The following is a 17,252-nucleotide window of genomic DNA, read 5'->3' as shown; positions in this document are numbered from 1 at the left end:
TTTACCAAACTTACAGAAACTTTATTGCGGATGTTGGACTATGTCGCTAAAGTATTTATTCAGAAAGCCAACTCTCAAAGTTGTACAAGGAGGAGTTGTAAGTATTTTTGGCACAGCTCAGAAGATGCAAGTAAATTGTTAAATAATTTGTTAATGGCACCAAGTAATGCACCTAGTTTTGTGATTATACTTGGAACATGCTTTTACTCAGGAGCAAGGCAAAAGAAAAGAAAACAAAGAAAGAAAAAAAGGATAAAACCAACATAAGAGAAAGAATCACAGATTTATACACAAGACCAAGTTCAAAATCACAATTAAAACAGAAAAATAGGAAATAATAACACTAACTGATCGCAAAATATATGTACACATATTTTAAGAGATGGCAGTTACCTGTAAACAGCAAGTGATGGTCAGGTGCCAAGTAAGGAACTATATCAATTGTTAATACTGTGTTCCAAGTTTGATAATCAAAGACAAAAATCAAGCAGCCTATTGTATGCAAATATAGGCCTTTCAGTTCCATCATCATCACACATAAGTAATAATAACGTGTTGGTTTTCCTGCTTTTAAAAAGATTAAAGTTTAAGGCACATTACTCAGATCTAGTAGCACTAAAATAGACCTGCCAGATTATAGTGACCCAATGGCATGAACACTAGCTAGCATCCTATAGCATTGGAAAGTGTTCATATATAAGGTGCAAGAGATAAACCCGTTAGCTTCAAATTCATTGACATTAGACAAAAAGGAATGCTCAAAAATATATGAAAATAAGTCACAATGTTGTCTGTTAAGTAAATTAAACTAACTGAGCATCATGCACAAAACGTAGCAATTTTTTATACTTCTAGTCACAAGCACAAAACATCAAGAGTCTCATGAATTGTTTAGAGTAGAGTATCATTCGGGATTACAAGTTGTGTCTTGTTATTTTTAGATTACCCTGTGTCATCCATTGTTATCTGGAAGATAAATTGATAAAGTCCATAAATTTTAACTTGGGAACTCAAGTTCCTTACACCTGAATGAAAAATATGTATAATAGGATTCATCGTGGCTTCCTAAAATACAGTTTGCCAATAACTAAAGAGCTCAACAAGGAAGTTCTCGAGATAAGGCTTGATATTATTGCTCTGTTAGTCACAATCAAGTTGTTTCAGTGATGGTCCCCCAGAGCAAAATAAAAGTTATTTCCAAATTGGGAAAATCCATGACCGGTGACTTATTATTGAGCTTTCCTAAAGTCAGGTCAGCAAGCAATTGGTACAACCATAAAATGTAATGGGAGCTAGAACTATGAATGAGAATTACTAAGTAGTATTGTTTCATAACAAAACAAATTGCAATGATTCAATTTCAAAATTATACACCATTATCACACATCAAAAATTAGGAAAAACATGTTGACTTTAAACTAAATGAGCACAAGTGATACACAGTAATTCTGAAGCACAATACTCAGTTTGAAAGACTCACTTGCTTTCAAATTGATTAACATTTGGCACATAAATATCAGGATTTAGTCAAGCTACACCAATTATTTCCTTTGCACCTTCTAGAGTGTGTCCTTCATGAACTGCTACCTCCAAATTTGGCAATTCTTCGTGAGAGGAGTCTTCTGACTTCTCAGGAGTTTCTGAGGGAGTACTAGGATCACTCGCAGCACTCTCAGAATCACCACTGTCAATATGAACATCGTACGGGTGAATATCTGTACTACCACCAGCATCCATTTGGATATCCTGAACCATTCCTGCTGCCTTTTCCTTTTCCCAAGGGTCCAGATGCATTCTCAAGGCATGGGTAATGCAATCAACTTTAGAGAAACATCTAAAATCACAAATAAGACAGCGGAAACGGTTGTAGTTTATGTGCATGACTGTTAAGTGTTGCCGTAGATCTATAGATGACTTAAACTTTTTCCGGCAGAGTCGACAAACTAAATTTTTGCTGCTTGATGGTGATGACAATCTACGATCTTTATCACTTTGCTTATGCTGATCATCTGTTTTAGGCTTTAATGAAAAGACATCATCTTCACTCTCCTCATCTACAGAGTTCACAACATGATCTTTATCACTATGGTCAGCTGCCAATCTATGATCTTTTTTAGTCTTAGTCCAGATTTCCTCGTCACTCTCATCTTGGTTAGAGTTATCAGCTTTCCTTTTCCTTCTTTCAATGGCTCTAGTCGAATTTAATTGCTTATCTCTGACATCATTTGAATCATCACTACCATCAGAAATAGAAACACTTGTCCCATTAACTTGGACGAGTTGTGGACGGTTCTTGCGCGGTCGGCCAACTCGCCGTTTAACAGGTTGCTCAATGTTAGCCAATTGGCCTGGAAGTGATGGTCTTCTACTTCTTTCAAAGTCTCTTGATTCCAGCTCACTCTGTTGTTCATTCTGCTTCTGAAGGTTGATTATTTTCTCTCCACTTGTGTCCGTCTCACTGCTTCCAGATGAAGTTCCATCATCAGATCTACTGATAGAAGCTGCTCCATCTTCTGACCTACTAGTGGATGGAGTTCTTGTTCGACCATCCGAATTGGAAACAGATGCTTTTCCATAATCCCTTCTGATCTGAATTTCAATTTTTTTAGTAGGAACTGCTAGTTTTTCATGCGAGAGGTGCAAAGGAAGTACAGGCAGAGTAGAAGATCGGGATGATGCCACAGGTGAAATCAGTCCAAGAACATTAGGAGAAGCTGTTCCCTTATTAGGCAGTGAAATACGACCCACAGTAGCAGGTTTCTCTGACTGTGTGGGTGTTTTACTAGAACCAGATGAATTTTGCTTTCCAGAATTTTTACTGCATGACTGGAAATGTGCCAGGAGAGCAACTTTCCTTTCAAAACGCCGTCCACAGCCCCCACAGCACTGCATATCCAGGCCATCATCGTCATGACCAAACCATTGCTGAAACAAGTATCAGACTCAAATCTTGACCTTACAAATAGTAATTAAACAAAATTGTCCCCTTCACCAATTTTTATAACCTTTGGGGAATAAAATATGCTTACCTTGTAGCTGTCCCCATCATTTGTAGGAATTGGTTTCTGGCTAGCATCAAAAATTAATTCAGAAGGGCACAGTGGATTTTCAGAGACATTGGATTTTAAAAGTTTTTGTGCACCACTCTGCAAGACCTCTTTCTTGAAAGACCTCTTTATAACCTTCTCTCTCAATTTACGAATTTGCTCATTGGTTTTCCGATGAACTGGAATACAGAGAAGGGCTTATGAGATGGTAACATAGATTCTCAACAAAAAGGCTCAAATTGCTTTTGTTTTTCTATAATAACCTTTCAGTAAATGACGATATACACTCCATGAATTAGAAAGAGGAACCTTGCAACATGGACAAGGATAAAAGGTACGGTAAGTCATATGTAGGGTCTTCATATGATGATTCAAGGTTTTATAAGAAGGAAAGTGCTCCTTGCCTAAAACAAGATTAATTAAAATTATTTTCTGAATTTCCATTTGACACTTACTAATAGCTGAAATACTTACACAAATTGCAGAAAAGCTCTACTTCTGATTCAGGAGCTGTAACTGGAGGACCATTATATTCTTCTCCATTTACAGCTTTACTCTTTTTTCTCCTATCTTCATGGAATACAGTATTGCTCTGGGATCCAGCAGTATCAATTACTCGACCATCTGGACCAAGAACAGCTTCAGTGTCTGACATGATCCGCTGTAGATCTTGCACCTGAGACTTGATCAGTTCATTTGACGACCCTGAAGTTTGCACAATAGTCTGAAACACCCCAAAAGAGGTATTTTCTATGGGTTCCAGATGGATTGTTTGTTGTTTGGCATCCTTTTGTCTATCTTTGAGTTCCTTACTAACTCCATCATAGAACTCAGATGAAGATGATAAGTGCCCAACCTGAGAAATAGAAAAATTGTACAAGAAAGATAAGACAAGTGCAAACTAAATTAGTAGCAAATTATTTTTTACAATAAGATAAGTTAATGGACATAGTAAAGGGAAAACTAACAGTTTCAGTCAAAGTTTGTGATGAGGTTTTCTGCATAAGTTTCTCAACAATTGAAGTAAGGTCTTTCTTGATTGTGATGCGAAATGGGGCTGGTTCTGCAAGAGCATTCCTTGTCTTTGGTTCATAAACTTCTTTACCTTCCTCTGAACCTATTGCATCACTTGTGCGCCAGTTTTCTCTAGATCTCGTGGTCCGAACAGATTCCGGTTCCACAATGACTGTTGTATCATGAACCTAAAATCCATAACAAGATAGAAGGCATTATTAGTACAGAAACTGGGAAATACAGAAACAGTTAGTAAAATAAATTTCTTACCCTTTTGTTTGATTTAAATACATTGCCTCCTGTATTTCCCTGTAGTTGAGTGCAATAGACCCTCTTGTGAGAAATAAAATTAGCTAAACTTCGAAAAAGGTTTCTACAAACTTTGCATTCATAAACCACATCACACTCATGAGATAGCAAATGGTGTAACTGCAAAAAGAAATAAAACAGCTTTAGAAGCAGGCTGAAAAACGAGTGACACTACACTTAATGTCAAAGAGAGTTTTGGCTGCAAATACTAAGAATCTTCACGTGAAACAAATTGATTAAAGAATTTAGGCCTTACCTCCGTGGAGCAACTTTGAAAAACTTTGATAACTTCATTAAGTCCTGATACACTTATTTCTACTGGCTTGCGAAGAATTGAATAATCAGGACCTACAGGCGTTTCTTCTTTCTCCGGGGCTTTGTTTTTTCCATTTTGTTTTAATGGGCGTCCTGCCTTAGCACCGGTTTTGGCACCCATATTGCATCAGCTAGAATGGAGAAAACATATTGTGGGTAGTAATAAGTTTGTTAAAATGAAAACTATTACAACCTGCAAATTTTCATTGAAAAATTATTTTTTTTTTATGTGGTGAAGGTTAAGATATGGCAAAGTAGTTAATTGGTTAAAAAATTCATGAAAACAACCTTAAGGAAGATAAAAATAATAACTTGATGGCATCAGAATTGACACAAATGAAGAAGATATTAATAATAATAGTTGAAAGCGTACAGGGTAAGAAAATTAAAATCTAAGAATTATGTGCATGCCAGACATTGTGCATGCTTCGTCGACAATGGTTTTGCTGATAGTACTCCACAAAAGAAGATATGTGACATACTCATTACAGAAATGGCTTACTTGCAAACAAAATTTGAACAGAAAATGAATTACATACATCAATTTCTTAATGCAAGGTAGAAAAGAATAAAATTGGACATGAGGAGTTCACAGACCAACAGCTGGAACTGGTTTCATACCCTGTGCTCCCATTCCATATTCCGTGCCTCATGCAGTGCGTACTTACTCCAACCTTCATTTAGGACAATTAGGAATGGTCAGCAGTGATCGCCTAGATTTTCTTTCAGGAGGTACATCAGCAAAGACCCCTCAACACAATGCCATGATCAGACCCCCGTTAGGAGGTCACCACTCCATCTTCCTGCGTAAAAGCTTTACTCGAATATACCAAGTTTCCTTTCAAACTATTTATACCTAATTATTAACAGAGATCATAGCTACCTTTCAGAAACGATACGAGTTATCTTCTAGAGGTAAAATGAAATTTTAAGGCGAAGGTAAAACGAGCTAGCATCTCGCATCAAGCTTCCACCATTTTTTTTACCTTTTCTTTCTCTGCTCTGCAAGAGAGATAGATAGATGGACGGATCAGCGCGTGGTAGTTTCACGTTCTTCCGCTAGATGGCAGCACGTTGCCTTGCGACCGCCGATCGTCAGTTGCTTTCGAAACAGACAAAAGCCTGCTAAGCGTAACATGTACCGCCCCCTCTCTCCCCTTCGCGCAGACTGGAGCTTCCAGCTAGTGTGATTGGACTATAGTCAGCAGCCGAGTTTTATGCCAAACTAGTGGGAAGCGCAGATTACTCAGAAAACACTCTGATTATTCAACTTATGTCATTTGACGACTCTAAAAAAGTGTTGGGTGTTGAAGACCATGCATCGACAACTGTCAAATATCGTAAGGGTACGTACTCCCTTTCTTCATTTTATTATTAAATTATGTTAAATGACAGGAATAGGTTAAGAGCGTCCTATCTAGTCCTATCCTAAGTTTTGAACACCTCCAAAACATTCCTTTGTTTTGCGCAGTATTCACTGATCCCGTTTTGTTGTCTGTTCTGTTATGTCCAACAGCAGGCTTCTTTAAGATCATGTTACTGTCATCAATTTCTTATGGAAGCACCCCAGCTGCCTGCAGCTGACACAAGTTCGCGAAGCAGGAAACTGTCTACCACCCCTCCACAGAAGGAGGGGTGGCTGAGCAGTAAAATGATGGAAACACGACAGCGTTTTGGTATGGCAGAAAAACCTAAATCAGTAAGTTTGAATTTTTGATTCTTAATAACATACATATGTTGTGTCTTTTTGTGGTACACCTACTGTATACATACATTTACTCCAACAATTTCAGTATTACCGTTTGAAAGGTTTGGAACTATTTCGTGGTGTGGAATCAGTTGACTGGAAAGAATATTTCAGAGGTGTGTATCCTTAAGTTGATATTCTCAAATAAAATTTTAATTACTGTATAATAATATTTAATTCCTGACTTCTTTGTACAGTCTTTAATATGCCAGACACATTTCATTCGTGGTTTCTGGTAATAGAATTACACATGTGGATGCTCAATGTCCGTATAAATAATGAAGGTGGAGCAGGAGATCACTTAAAAAGATTTTCTTTAGAAAGTATGTGGGATGCATCTAAAATACGTGCTAAGAACCTGGAGGTAATTTCATTGAAAGTAAGTAAGGTATTTTTCTACCTAGAAATTTTCCTCTAACATATATTTCCCTCTCATTGGCCTAGTCATATTCATCATCATCTTTAAGAGAAAGTTTTGATGATCTCTATGAAGAATTAATGGCTGCATTTTTAATGTATGACCTTGGACTTCTTGGTTCTGATGTTGATTTGGCAAATGCTCTGTGGTATCGCTTTCTTCAAGAAAAATGCGATGATCCCGAAAAACTTGAGCTATTAGTTCGCCACATAAGAAAACAGGTAAATATATGACAGGTGTTGAAAAATTTAAATATTTTTTTCTTGGAAAACACAAATTTACTCATCAATATTTGTAATTTTATTTACATTTTCAGATTGATCTTCTTGAGAAATTAAGTAAAGAAGAATTCATAGATAAAACAGGTGTAACGTGGCTGCCTCTTAGTTCAAAATAAGTCTATGAAGGAAGGAGTACATGCATTGTGTATTCATATTCCTTGTCTGCGGTAGTATTGTAAAAATTCATGTCCTTTGAGTTTATTAAAATAAGTACAAACAAGTAAGTTTTAAAAAGTCTAAATTTATTGAAATACAATTTCCAGAGATTATGTTTTCCATGTGGTAGTGTAGTAACTGTGGTACGTCTCTCAAGGGGATTGTGCTCTCAAGGTTTTGAAATATCTCTCACATTGGTCAATTTCATTTGTTATTGTGGTTACTGAATTGCAAATGAGTCGTTCAGCACATATTTGGTCACATCCTGTCAAGTGACCTACATCACTGTCTAACATGTGGTACCTGAAAAATGAATTTCTTTAGTGCCGCACTACATGTAGTTTAAGTTTGGATAAAAAATACTCACCAGTAGTATTGTTGTAACAGTTGGTTATCTGTAGTAAGCCGTCCGATAAACTTATCCAAATGAAAAGGATGCAATGACTCAACATTGAAAGTTTCCTTGAAAGAGTACATGCGGTACCACTCCGGCCTTAGGTCTGGGTTTTCATTGGCTTTTGTCAGGTTAAATCCCCAGAGCTCCGCATCCAAAACATTCTGAGAAAAGATGCACTATTATGGGACGATTCAATGAATGATTTGTAAGTGTCCTTCTGAGTCTCATTGACCTACCCATGTTGCATGCTCATGATTGCCATCTACCAAGTACAATTTATAGTTTGGATTTACATCAGCATAAGTTGTTAAAGAGCCCCCATTAAATGCCACATTATTGGGTCGACCATATTCATCGTAAAATATACTCAGGTCATCAACATGAGTGTGACCATTAAACTGAGCAGATATGGTGGCTGAAAATCTGAAAGCAAAAATTTCATGTTTTGAACAAATATTAACTTTTACCTTGATGTAGGTATGCCTGCCACCTTTACCTGTCAACAATTTTAGCAAACTCACGACCCCAGGACTCAAGGCAGTCATCATTGCCAGGCGGTATGTGAGCAAGAATGTGGACCTTCTCCTTTGCTGCCTCTGCTGCCAAGAGAACATCGATGAGCCAGGCTAGCTGGCCAGATGGATCCACAGGATCATGCAAAACCCACCTAGAATTAAATTTACAAAACATAAATAGCTTTTAACACTTAAAAGTACAGGCCGCCTGCAAAGGTTTTGCTCACCAGTTGAGTGTGTAGCAGTACATGTTGTTGAGGGCGACTACGCGGAAACCAGGGCGGACGAGCACCGTGTAGTAGCCTCCCTTGAGGATGGTGGCGCGCGTGTCCTCGGGCAGCCAGTGAGTGATCCACTCGTCGGCCAGCACCTCGTACAGCCAGCGTGTCGAGAGGGCGTCGTCCGTGATGTAGTCTGGCGCGAAGCTGTCAGGGCAATAAGGGGACGGAACGAAGCAAATCAAGTCAGCGAACGACGGCCACGGCGACGACGGACCGGACGGCCTTGCGGAACTCACATGTTGAGGGGGTGGGGCTCGTGGTTTCCCACCAGCGGCAGGATCAGGGTGTCACCGAAGGACTCCTTCATGACGCGGAACGTGTAGCGGATGCGGTACTCGTTCTTCTCGCGGCTCGTCTCCCACACCCCGTGGTCCACCACGTCCCCCGTGAAGTAGATGAGGTCCACGTTCTGGGGAGGACGACGACAAGGAGGTCAGGGTGGCGCCGGCCCAGCGATCTCGTCGCTCTGTCTCTCTCGCTCCGTGCGGAAGTGCGGCAGAGACGGAGCGACGAGACGTCTCCTCGGAATCAGAAAGGGATGGACAGCGCCTGCAAGCGCCTCCAAGCGCCTGCGAAGTCTGGGGTAGGCAACGCGGCGTGCTCCTGTGCCGCTCCACACGCGCAATGCCTACCTTCCAGGCGCTCCAAACCCTTGACTCCCCAGTCCCTTACGTGGAGCTTCTCCTGTGTGTGCTTGATGAACTCCTCCACCGTCTCCCAGGGGATGTCGCAGCTCCGGTAGTCGCCCCAGCGGCCCGCGCGGTCTTCCGGGGTTGGCGGCGCGCCCTGGTTCTTGCGGCAACACGTCGGCTCGCCGCAGTTGGCGTTGCCGTCCGGACTGTACTCCGAGTCCCAGTGGTAGTCCGTGATCTGCAGCACGCGGTACGGCTCCACGGGCGGCGGCGGGTCCTGCAGCCGGACCAACGTCAAGGGGGGAACCGCGGCGGCCAGCAGACATAGCGCGAGAGTCGTTTTCGTCGCTGTCTGCCGCCAATGAGTGCGTGAGAGACAGAGCGACGTAGACGACTCTCGGCATCAGTCTCTCGAACCCAAGACCGTGGACGCACCTTTAGGTCCAGCATGGTGCTGCGTATCTGGCCGGGCGGCTTGGCGCCCATGTCCTTGTTCAGCGCCCACCGCATGCTGGCCACGCCGTCTGCGCACTCCGGCATGAAGGTGCCGCAGATGGCGCCGCTGTCCAGGCCGGGCGTGTTCCTCACGATGTACTCCACGATGGGCTGGACAGTCACAAAAGGCCCTTGCGTTTCGCACTTGCACTTGAGATAGTGGCCCGGCGCGCCACAAAGGCGTGGGCCGGGAGCCGGGCGCGCGTGGCTCGATAAGCCTTGCACTTGACTACTTGACCACGGCGGTACCATAATGAAGACGCCGCTCCCGAGAAATGCATTACCTGTCACCGCGAGCGAACCGCCTTGGGAACGGGCTTGGCTTGCCTGTCAGCGCCTTGGGAACGGGCCGGGCGCGGCGGAGCGCGGCGCGTGTCACGTTCTGTCGGTGGCAACCGGCAGACGACCTGGGGTCTGGGACCGTCTGGAACGCTCACCGTGTTGCTGTCGATCATGCCGGTGCAGATGTGGGGTGACGTGACGTTGGCCTTGATGCAGAGCTCGTCCACCATGCTGGCCAGCGCGGGGCCAGTCCTGTTCTGCACGCGGATGGCGGTGACCACGGCCCCGGCCACGGCGTGGCACAGGCGGCACAGGCGCGGCGTGCGCGCGTCGGGCCCCGTGCTCTGCAGCGAGAAGAAGCGCATCCGCTCGGGCAGCCGGATGGTCTCCATCACCTGCTCGAGGCGCGCCTCTGCAGCGGCGGCCGCAGCCCTGCTCGCGGTGCCCGCCTGCAGCCCCGGTGCCCTCGTCGCCTCCACCGCGGCCAACGCCTCGGTCAGTTCCGCCGCCACTCTTGCAAGGTCTGCGAGGTAGCGAGGATGGAGAGAAGCACTGATTTAGTGTGGATTGCTGGCCCTCGAGGCAAAACGATGGCGGATTAAGCGCCGCAGGCCCAGGCTTAAGATTAGCAGCTCCATCGAGGAGACTCACCCTCTGTGCGCTGGCCGAATGAATTGACTCCAGGTCTGGTGGCATCGTTAGCATCACCTGGAACGGTGTATAGCAGACAAATATTTTTAAAAACTAAAAAGGGGGAGCCCATGAGGGAAACTGTCTGGCTTTTAGGAGAATCCAGTTTCCACAGGATTTCCTTGGGCTGGGCCGCCTCGCGCCGGGAAGGTAGTCCACCCTTTTGGCACGTTGCAGGGAAGACGTGCGTGGTCGTGCGCATAGTGCCACACCTGTGAGTCGAACCCAGGTCCATTATCGGGCCGGCAGCCTCCTCTGCACTCTGAGCCACCAAGGCACCCATGCAGCTCTCATCCAAACTTAGTCACCGGATTTATTTTTCAATATTTAATCCGCCTGAAAGTAAGCTGTTCCAGAGCCGTCCTTTTCTCCAACCTGAGCAGGCGAAGACAAAGAGCGCCACGCTGAGGACAACAACGATGGCGAGACGCTCCATGGTCGCCGTGCAGTGCAGGCAGCTCCGCCCTCGAGGTCTTCTAGTGGACGTGTCCGCCCGACGGCGGCCTGACGCTAAAAGGAACTGCTACCTGTTTTTTGTTTTCGTGTGGGCCTTTCGCATGGGAGTAGCGCCTCTCGGTGGCAACGAACGTCAAGTGCCGAAACTTATCTACACAATGCTATCTTGTCAATCTTGAAAGTCAAGGTATGAATGTAGTTGACAGTAGTAATGGGCAGGCTTCTAGACTGAACACACACAAGAGTTGCTGTAACAATTATGATTTTATTCCGAAAGTTTAAACAATGCCCTACTCAAAACAAATTGTAACATGTTGGTAATGTATCCGTTTTACATTTTTCACTTTTCATGTCATTAGGACATGTCCTCAGAACCCTCCCCTTCATCCATAGGATCATCTTCAATCTGTAAATCGTCCAGCATTTCGTCCAATGTGATGCCCGGAGCGTCGGGATCGTCAGCATCGTCCGCATCCACAGGCATGTTGATGTTCTTGGGGTCCTTGTAAATGTTGACATTCTGGCGCAGTAAAGGATCTTCTTCCAGATCATCCAAAAACTCATGGTAGTCCCTAAAAATAAAGTCACTTTGAGTACTTCCACGGGATCAATACACTACTGTCTAACAACAATCATTTCTTCATGGCACACCACAATACCTGTTCTTCTCAAACAATTCTCCCTCAGCTGCCAAATGCTGCAACTTCCAGCGGCGCCGTTTGGAACTGCGATCAGGATAATGTTTCTTTACAATGATCAAATCAGGTATTTTTTCTTGCTTCAATTTGTCAAAATTTTCATCATTTGCATTGCTATCAGCCAAGCAATATCTGTAAAAAAAAACAAAAAAAAAAAACAACACACACACACACTTTAATAAAGAGGCAATTAAATAAAAATGCTATTCTTATGAAGATTAAAAATAATGCTTACGCCATAACAGAATCTCCTGGCTTGATTAAGTGGCCAAGGTGTGTTCGAGTATGGATAGTATCCTCATTTATGCCTAGTTCTGATGCTTTTACCAGCCAAACATCAGCAAGAACATGCTGCAAAATAATAATAAATTAGGAAAAAATATACACTTTACCTTAACTTAGAAAAAGTCCTTTCTCATTATTAAAGGAAGTGCCATTACCTTGTTAGAGATGGTACCTTGTCCAGGGAATGTCTTCCTGTCCTTTTCCATTATTACTTCCATTTCCATCACAATGTATTCAGACAGTTGCTTAGGGTCACAAATGGTTGAGAATGGATTGCGCCAATATGCATTTGCATTCATTTCAGCAACTGACATGGATACCAAAAATGTAAGTCATATTCAAGTATATATTTCAAAAAAGCACATGGTAGTAGCAAAATTTTTTATTTAAGTTAAAAAGGAACACAAGAAAAATGGTTTTGTCACAGGTACTTACGCTGAGCTGTGGCTGGGTCAATAAAATGCAGAGTACTCGTGACTCGATGAACTAATACCAGGGGATTTATCCCTCCGTTTTGCTGAGTTACGCTCTTAGGAAGACAAATCAAGCTGTCTTTTGACAGAGGTACAATTTCCACACTGAAGGAGAATTTGTAGTTGTAGTTGTTGCTATGAATGTCGTGGGATATTAACTTCTTTGAGTGTTGATATTTAATAGGCAGTACCGTGCCAAGAAAGTCTACCATTTTACGAGCATGAGCTTCGGTGTGGTAAAAAAAATCCAAGCCCTCTGAAAGTAAAAATTAACAACCACATGTTCAATTCTAAATTGCAAACAGAGAAATTAAAATCTTCATGAATACATAGTAGTTGTTTCAGAATTTTACCTCCATTGGGTTTGATGCCAAGTGTATTTTCATGAGCCTTGTGCTTAAGAATAAGCTGTTCCAAATAGTGAAAAGTTTTCTTATTTTCAGCCTTCTGTCTAACTTGAACCTGAAACAATGGGGAATTTTAAAAAGACACTCTAAAACAAATATCATCACAGTCTAATCAGACTTTACAAACCAATGCATGCCAAAAGTCCTGAGCTTCTTTGCGGTGACATTCGTCACACATCTGGTGGGCAACAACAAATTCAACGATGAATACTTGTTGCAAAACTGTTCCTCCCATGACTTCACCATGAACAGTCAGCTTGACCTGGATAGAATTGGATACAGTCAATACAGGACTTGACAGCAGAATGTTGCACAACATGATTTACATTTGAGATCTACAGGGAAGACGTACTTTAATCCTCTTGGAGTGAGGTTCAGTCCAGACAAAGCCAGCATCTATCAATTTAACTCTGTTAAGGCCTTTCAATTTACGAAGGCAGAGTGACAGCAATTCACGAGACTCGAGTGGGCAATGAATCCATTCAGTAGGTGGCTGCAAGTATCTGAAATAAGCAGGATGTGTCACAAACACTCACTTTATGGAATGATAGAGAAAAAGAAGTTTGTATAAAATACCTTTCACATCCTCGACAAAAGTGTAAAGTGCCTTGTTTAGGTATACCCTCAGAGATGTCCACCACAGTGCGTAGACAGGCCACACACATATTGGCTGGATTGGGCGCAATCACCACACCACATTCACAACATAATCTGAAAACGAATGCATGCCGTATTTAACTCATCCTACTGGAAACGCCAGAAACGGATTCATCTTATCATTGGCAAAGAAGTTGTCTTGTCTACTAATGAAGACCACCATAACCTTCTGCTGTCATGAGGTGTCATGAGGCGACAGTTATAAAGGAACAAATCACAAGTATAAATTCTTACATTCTGTTTGCGGCGGATTCGACCTGCTCTTCTTGTAAGTACTCCATGATGGTCCGCACACCGTCACAATGTGAACGGTTGCAGAGAATTCTGTGAGTTTGCCTTACACGTGTGTTTCGAATAGCACTGGCCCAAACGAAACCCCAAAAGCGTTGTCCAAAGATTCTCATAGCACACATACGGACTACAGAGTTTCTCATACGAGCTGCAGACGACACAAAGGCAACCTAACCTCTAACCTCACACTCGCTCATACTGCAGTGGGGGCTTGTAACTGCAAATTTGGATGAAGTCTTGTTACTTTCGTTTTTGTTCTCTATAAGGCTTCCTTCCGTCGGGGAGTTGAACAATGAATTTCCTGCCAAGCTTGTCCAAGCTGACAACGCTTCCCGTGCAGTTATTAGAACACTACGGTAATGTTATATCCATGTCCTAGTAGTCTTGAACCTTTTCACGAGATTAAAACAATTGTTTTAAATTTATACTATATACCTTCAGTGTAAAAAATTGGTGATATTTTCTCTTTGACTTTCTCTATGTTGGATTTTTGTGTGTGGTAGTGTGTAGCTAAGCTGTTTGTAAAGAATGAATCAGAACCGTAAAAGTTCAACTCACTTTTGTCATGTATGTTTATTTACTTTAGGTGGGATTCGATTAGCCTCTAAAAAGGCTGGCTCTGGTGCAAGATGGCAGGGTAAGCCAAGGAAAAAGAAATACAGAGGTCTGAAGAAGAATGATGGTGTATATGTAACAGCCGGAACACCTCTCGCAACTCAGCTTACGCTACGTTTTTTCCCAGGGCTGAACGTAAGTTGAACAACTTTTAGTCTATTGTTTTTTCATTTACTGTAAAAGTATTCTAACAGTAATAGCGAAAACTGTATTTTATCACTTTCTCAGGCTGGATTTGGAAAGAATGGAACTATATATGCAATTAAACCTGGGAAAGTAGTTATTTCCACAGAAGTAGCCAAACCAGATTGGAACCATACATGGATTCAGAGATTGTTGCCACCACGTCCAGATGATGTTCCTATTTATAAGAAGTATATAAATGTTATTCCTGAGCCACAGCACAACCGTTTCAAGCTCATAGAGGCAGTGTAATTTTGTCAAACTGTAACTATCATCAATAAATATTAAGTAGGAACTATTGTCTTGATTTGATTTTTGTTTTTTAAAGAACTCCAATGTCTCAAACAATTAAACATAATATTTATTATAAAAATGCTGAAATATCACATCTTTGACAAAATCATTAACAGTAGACAATTTAACAAATAACTTCTTCCTTGCTCTGCTGATAATTTAGGAACGACGTGGTTTTGTGCTCTTCTTAATGAAGTCATCAACATAAAGTTGCCTTTGGCTTTCAAGAATTTTTAGATCAATGGAATGATCTACCCCTAGAGGACAAGAAAAAAGAAATTGAATAAAATTAATATTTGAGCAGGAGCATTGCAAGAGGGAAACTGGAACTATGGAATGGATACTTGCCAATGTGGCGCTTTAGGTAGCGCATTATCAGACCATGGTTTATTTTGGAACCTAACACAGGGTCAATTTTCTTCATAAAAAAATCTAGCCAATAGCCAACTATAAAAACTGTGTCAGTTTGATTTTCATGTGTTGTCATCCTAACAGGAAATAAAGTATGCGATGGTTATTAAAAGGTGGAAAAACATCATTGGTCAAACTATGGAAGTAGATTTTACCTGATTGTGTGAAGCTCTCTTTCTGCATCATGAGGAGCATTGACAAACTTTTGCATAGTGGTAATGTTGCTGTCAATGTGAAATGTCTCGGTGTTGATAAAGAGGAGCGGCTGCTTGATGCTTCCGGGTATGTCAGGCTCATCTTTTAGTGTGTACATCCATGAATCCAGAATAACTCCAACTCTAAAATTAAAAAAAAAAAAAGTGAATGGATGAAAAAATTCTGAAAGGTATTACAGTAAAAAAAATACAAATAAGTCTTAAGCTCACTTGAATCTAGGATCTTTGTAAAGTGTCAGTAGAGAAGTTGCACCTCCAAAGGAATGGCCCATCATTACCGCCTTATCAAAGTCGAGGCGACCCTTAAAACAAAATCATGATTACACACACTGTCTTGGAGGGTTAAAAAAAAGAATAAATTAGAATAGTCAACAACCAAAAGAAGATTGTCTCACTTTCAATGATTCCAATGAAAACTCATCAGACGCCAAGTTTTTAATCTCTTGTCCTACATTTAGCTGTTCTAGCAGGTCGAGGGTTCGACTACACTCTGTAGCTCGTACTTTCAGCTGTGAATAATTTTATTTTTCAATAAAACAGGTAATTGGACAGTATTTAATAAAAACTGAAATATTTGCGGAACAGGAATCAAACTGAATACCTGCTTTACTCTGGCTGGGAAATTTTCAGGACCAAAACCCATTTTATGATGTTTAATCCATGTCCGTTTGGACTTCAGGTGATCTTGAGGAGATGCATAATAATAAGTAGCACAAGCTGATCTATCTCTGTGCTCAAGGGCTGCCACAATAAAGCCATGGGAAGCCAACTCAGTATAGGTACCTGAGTAAAAAAATTTGGAAGCCCCAAGACCATGGGAAAATACCACTACAGGAAATTTTTCTTTTCTTTTACTCAATGGTGCTGCCTCTACAGCTGGAATGTATGGAGTACCTGGCAGGAAGCAACAACAATATTAACTTTACAATTTTTTCAAATAAATTTTTATATTCTTTAAAGTCTTGCTTTCTTGATTGAAATTATTTTTGGCATATGATAAAATACAAACCTGTCACCAGCCAGACATACAATCGAAGCATAAAGGAATAGATGCCAAGAATTAAAGCAAATCCTCGTGTGTAAGCTACATCATCAACCCATGGAACCCACTTATCTTCATTGGTCTGAGAGAAAAAAAAAATTGAAAATAAGCTTATGAAATATTTTTAAAAAATTTAAAAGTGGGTGGGGTGTGGGGTACATACTTTTTCCAATGAAGATGGATAGAAGAGTCGGAAGAAACAACCTTCAGGGGTATACCCTGTCATCACATCTACGCAACCAGGGACGTACGGACCTACAAAGGTGGGAAAAGAAAAAGAAAATTACTTTCTAACAGCTCATTTTGCATGTGAAAGACATTACAGGTAAGGGTAAATGCATGTCAGTTTATTTAATGAGAGTATTTATGAAATGATAATAAAATTAAAACTATCAAAAGTGTATGATCATCATCATTTGCATAATAAAAACCTCAGGAGATGAGGTTAGGCAAATAGAAAACTCATCCAAATAGAGCTTTAAAAGCTAAAGGATGATAGAAAGCTGAAGGCTGAGCAGCACACAATCCACCTGTTGAATTCATGGGATAATAAACAATACAACAGTGTTGACAAGCATGTCTTTGTTTTTCTTACCAGACGCCTTGGGAATGGGACAAGTTTTACGTCTCCAAAACATGATGACAC

General features: G+C 41.4%; 6 protein-coding genes across 10 annotated transcripts; 2 read left to right on the top strand and 4 right to left on the bottom strand.

Annotated features, from left to right (window-relative positions):
- Positions 1-264: 264 nt before the first annotated feature.
- Positions 265-5,763, bottom strand: LOC117654344. Of its 4 annotated transcripts, none has more exons than XM_034400930.1 (9): positions 5,569-5,697; positions 5,354-5,499; positions 4,627-4,816; positions 4,332-4,490; positions 4,016-4,249; positions 3,522-3,903; positions 3,311-3,451; positions 3,030-3,226; positions 265-2,925 (listed from the first exon to the last, which is right to left on the bottom strand). In XM_034400930.1, the coding sequence occupies exons 3-9, from the start codon at positions 4,804-4,806 to the stop codon at positions 1,528-1,530; spliced, it is 2,691 nt and encodes an 896-aa protein (XP_034256821.1). In that variant the 5' UTR covers positions 4,807-4,816; positions 5,354-5,499; positions 5,569-5,697; the 3' UTR covers positions 265-1,527. The 4 variants fall into 4 exon arrangements, with proteins under 4 accessions (XP_034256821.1, XP_034256822.1, XP_034256823.1 ...); XM_034400931.1 differs by having other exon boundaries at positions 5,354-5,488; positions 5,569-5,691; XM_034400932.1 differs by lacking the exon at positions 5,354-5,499 and having other exon boundaries at positions 5,672-5,763.
- A 43-nt stretch (positions 5,764-5,806) lies between these two features.
- LOC117654349 (ubiquinol-cytochrome-c reductase complex assembly factor 1) lies at positions 5,807-7,365 on the top strand. Of its 2 annotated transcripts, none has more exons than XM_034400938.1 (6): positions 5,807-6,031; positions 6,205-6,384; positions 6,479-6,548; positions 6,630-6,796; positions 6,877-7,071; positions 7,167-7,365. In XM_034400938.1, the coding sequence occupies exons 1-6, from the start codon at positions 6,002-6,004 to the stop codon at positions 7,245-7,247; spliced, it is 723 nt and encodes a 240-aa protein (XP_034256829.1). In that variant the 5' UTR covers positions 5,807-6,001; the 3' UTR covers positions 7,248-7,365. The 2 variants fall into 2 exon arrangements, with proteins under 2 accessions (XP_034256829.1, XP_034256828.1); XM_034400937.1 differs by having other exon boundaries at positions 5,813-6,031; positions 6,202-6,384.
- LOC117654346 (sphingomyelin phosphodiesterase-like) lies at positions 7,353-11,114 on the bottom strand. The gene is made up of 11 exons (XM_034400933.1): positions 10,955-11,114; positions 10,541-10,597; positions 10,045-10,412; positions 9,548-9,718; positions 9,153-9,389; positions 8,717-8,889; positions 8,427-8,624; positions 8,181-8,351; positions 7,921-8,107; positions 7,655-7,845; positions 7,353-7,590 (listed from the first exon to the last, which is right to left on the bottom strand). Exons 1-11 carry the CDS (start codon positions 11,013-11,015, stop codon positions 7,440-7,442), a joined length of 1,965 nt encoding a protein of 654 aa, XP_034256824.1. The 5' UTR covers positions 11,016-11,114; the 3' UTR covers positions 7,353-7,439.
- Positions 11,115-11,280: 166 nt separating this feature from the next.
- Positions 11,281-13,955, bottom strand: LOC117654347 (60S ribosomal export protein NMD3). The gene is made up of 10 exons (XM_034400934.1): positions 13,790-13,955; positions 13,475-13,609; positions 13,251-13,401; positions 13,026-13,160; positions 12,845-12,953; positions 12,454-12,747; positions 12,174-12,325; positions 11,969-12,084; positions 11,695-11,865; positions 11,281-11,607 (listed from the first exon to the last, which is right to left on the bottom strand). Exons 1-10 carry the CDS (start codon positions 13,834-13,836, stop codon positions 11,391-11,393), a joined length of 1,527 nt encoding a protein of 508 aa, XP_034256825.1. The 5' UTR covers positions 13,837-13,955; the 3' UTR covers positions 11,281-11,390.
- Positions 13,956-14,002: 47 nt separating this feature from the next.
- Positions 14,003-14,951, top strand: LOC117654350 (50S ribosomal protein L27). The gene is made up of 3 exons (XM_034400939.1): positions 14,003-14,202; positions 14,433-14,596; positions 14,690-14,951. Exons 1-3 carry the CDS (start codon positions 14,139-14,141, stop codon positions 14,894-14,896), a joined length of 435 nt encoding a protein of 144 aa, XP_034256830.1. The 5' UTR covers positions 14,003-14,138; the 3' UTR covers positions 14,897-14,951.
- A 31-nt stretch (positions 14,952-14,982) lies between these two features.
- On the bottom strand, positions 14,983-17,244 carry LOC117654348 (platelet-activating factor acetylhydrolase-like). The gene is made up of 9 exons (XM_034400935.1): positions 17,202-17,244; positions 16,770-16,861; positions 16,574-16,688; positions 16,166-16,458; positions 15,960-16,073; positions 15,775-15,866; positions 15,505-15,687; positions 15,287-15,426; positions 14,983-15,195 (listed from the first exon to the last, which is right to left on the bottom strand). The coding sequence occupies exons 1-9, from the start codon at positions 17,242-17,244 to the stop codon at positions 15,098-15,100; spliced, it is 1,170 nt and encodes a 389-aa protein (XP_034256826.1). The 3' UTR covers positions 14,983-15,097.
- Positions 17,245-17,252: the final 8 nt, after the last annotated feature.

The sequence above is a fragment of the Thrips palmi genome, unplaced genomic scaffold (genome assembly GCF_012932325.1).
Source record: "Thrips palmi isolate BJ-2018 unplaced genomic scaffold, TpBJ-2018v1 HiC_scaffold_10, whole genome shotgun sequence".
Taxonomy (NCBI): domain Eukaryota; kingdom Metazoa; phylum Arthropoda; class Insecta; order Thysanoptera; family Thripidae; genus Thrips; species Thrips palmi.
The sequence above is the reverse complement of the archived record's forward strand: the minus strand, read 5'-3'. Positions and strand labels throughout refer to the sequence as shown.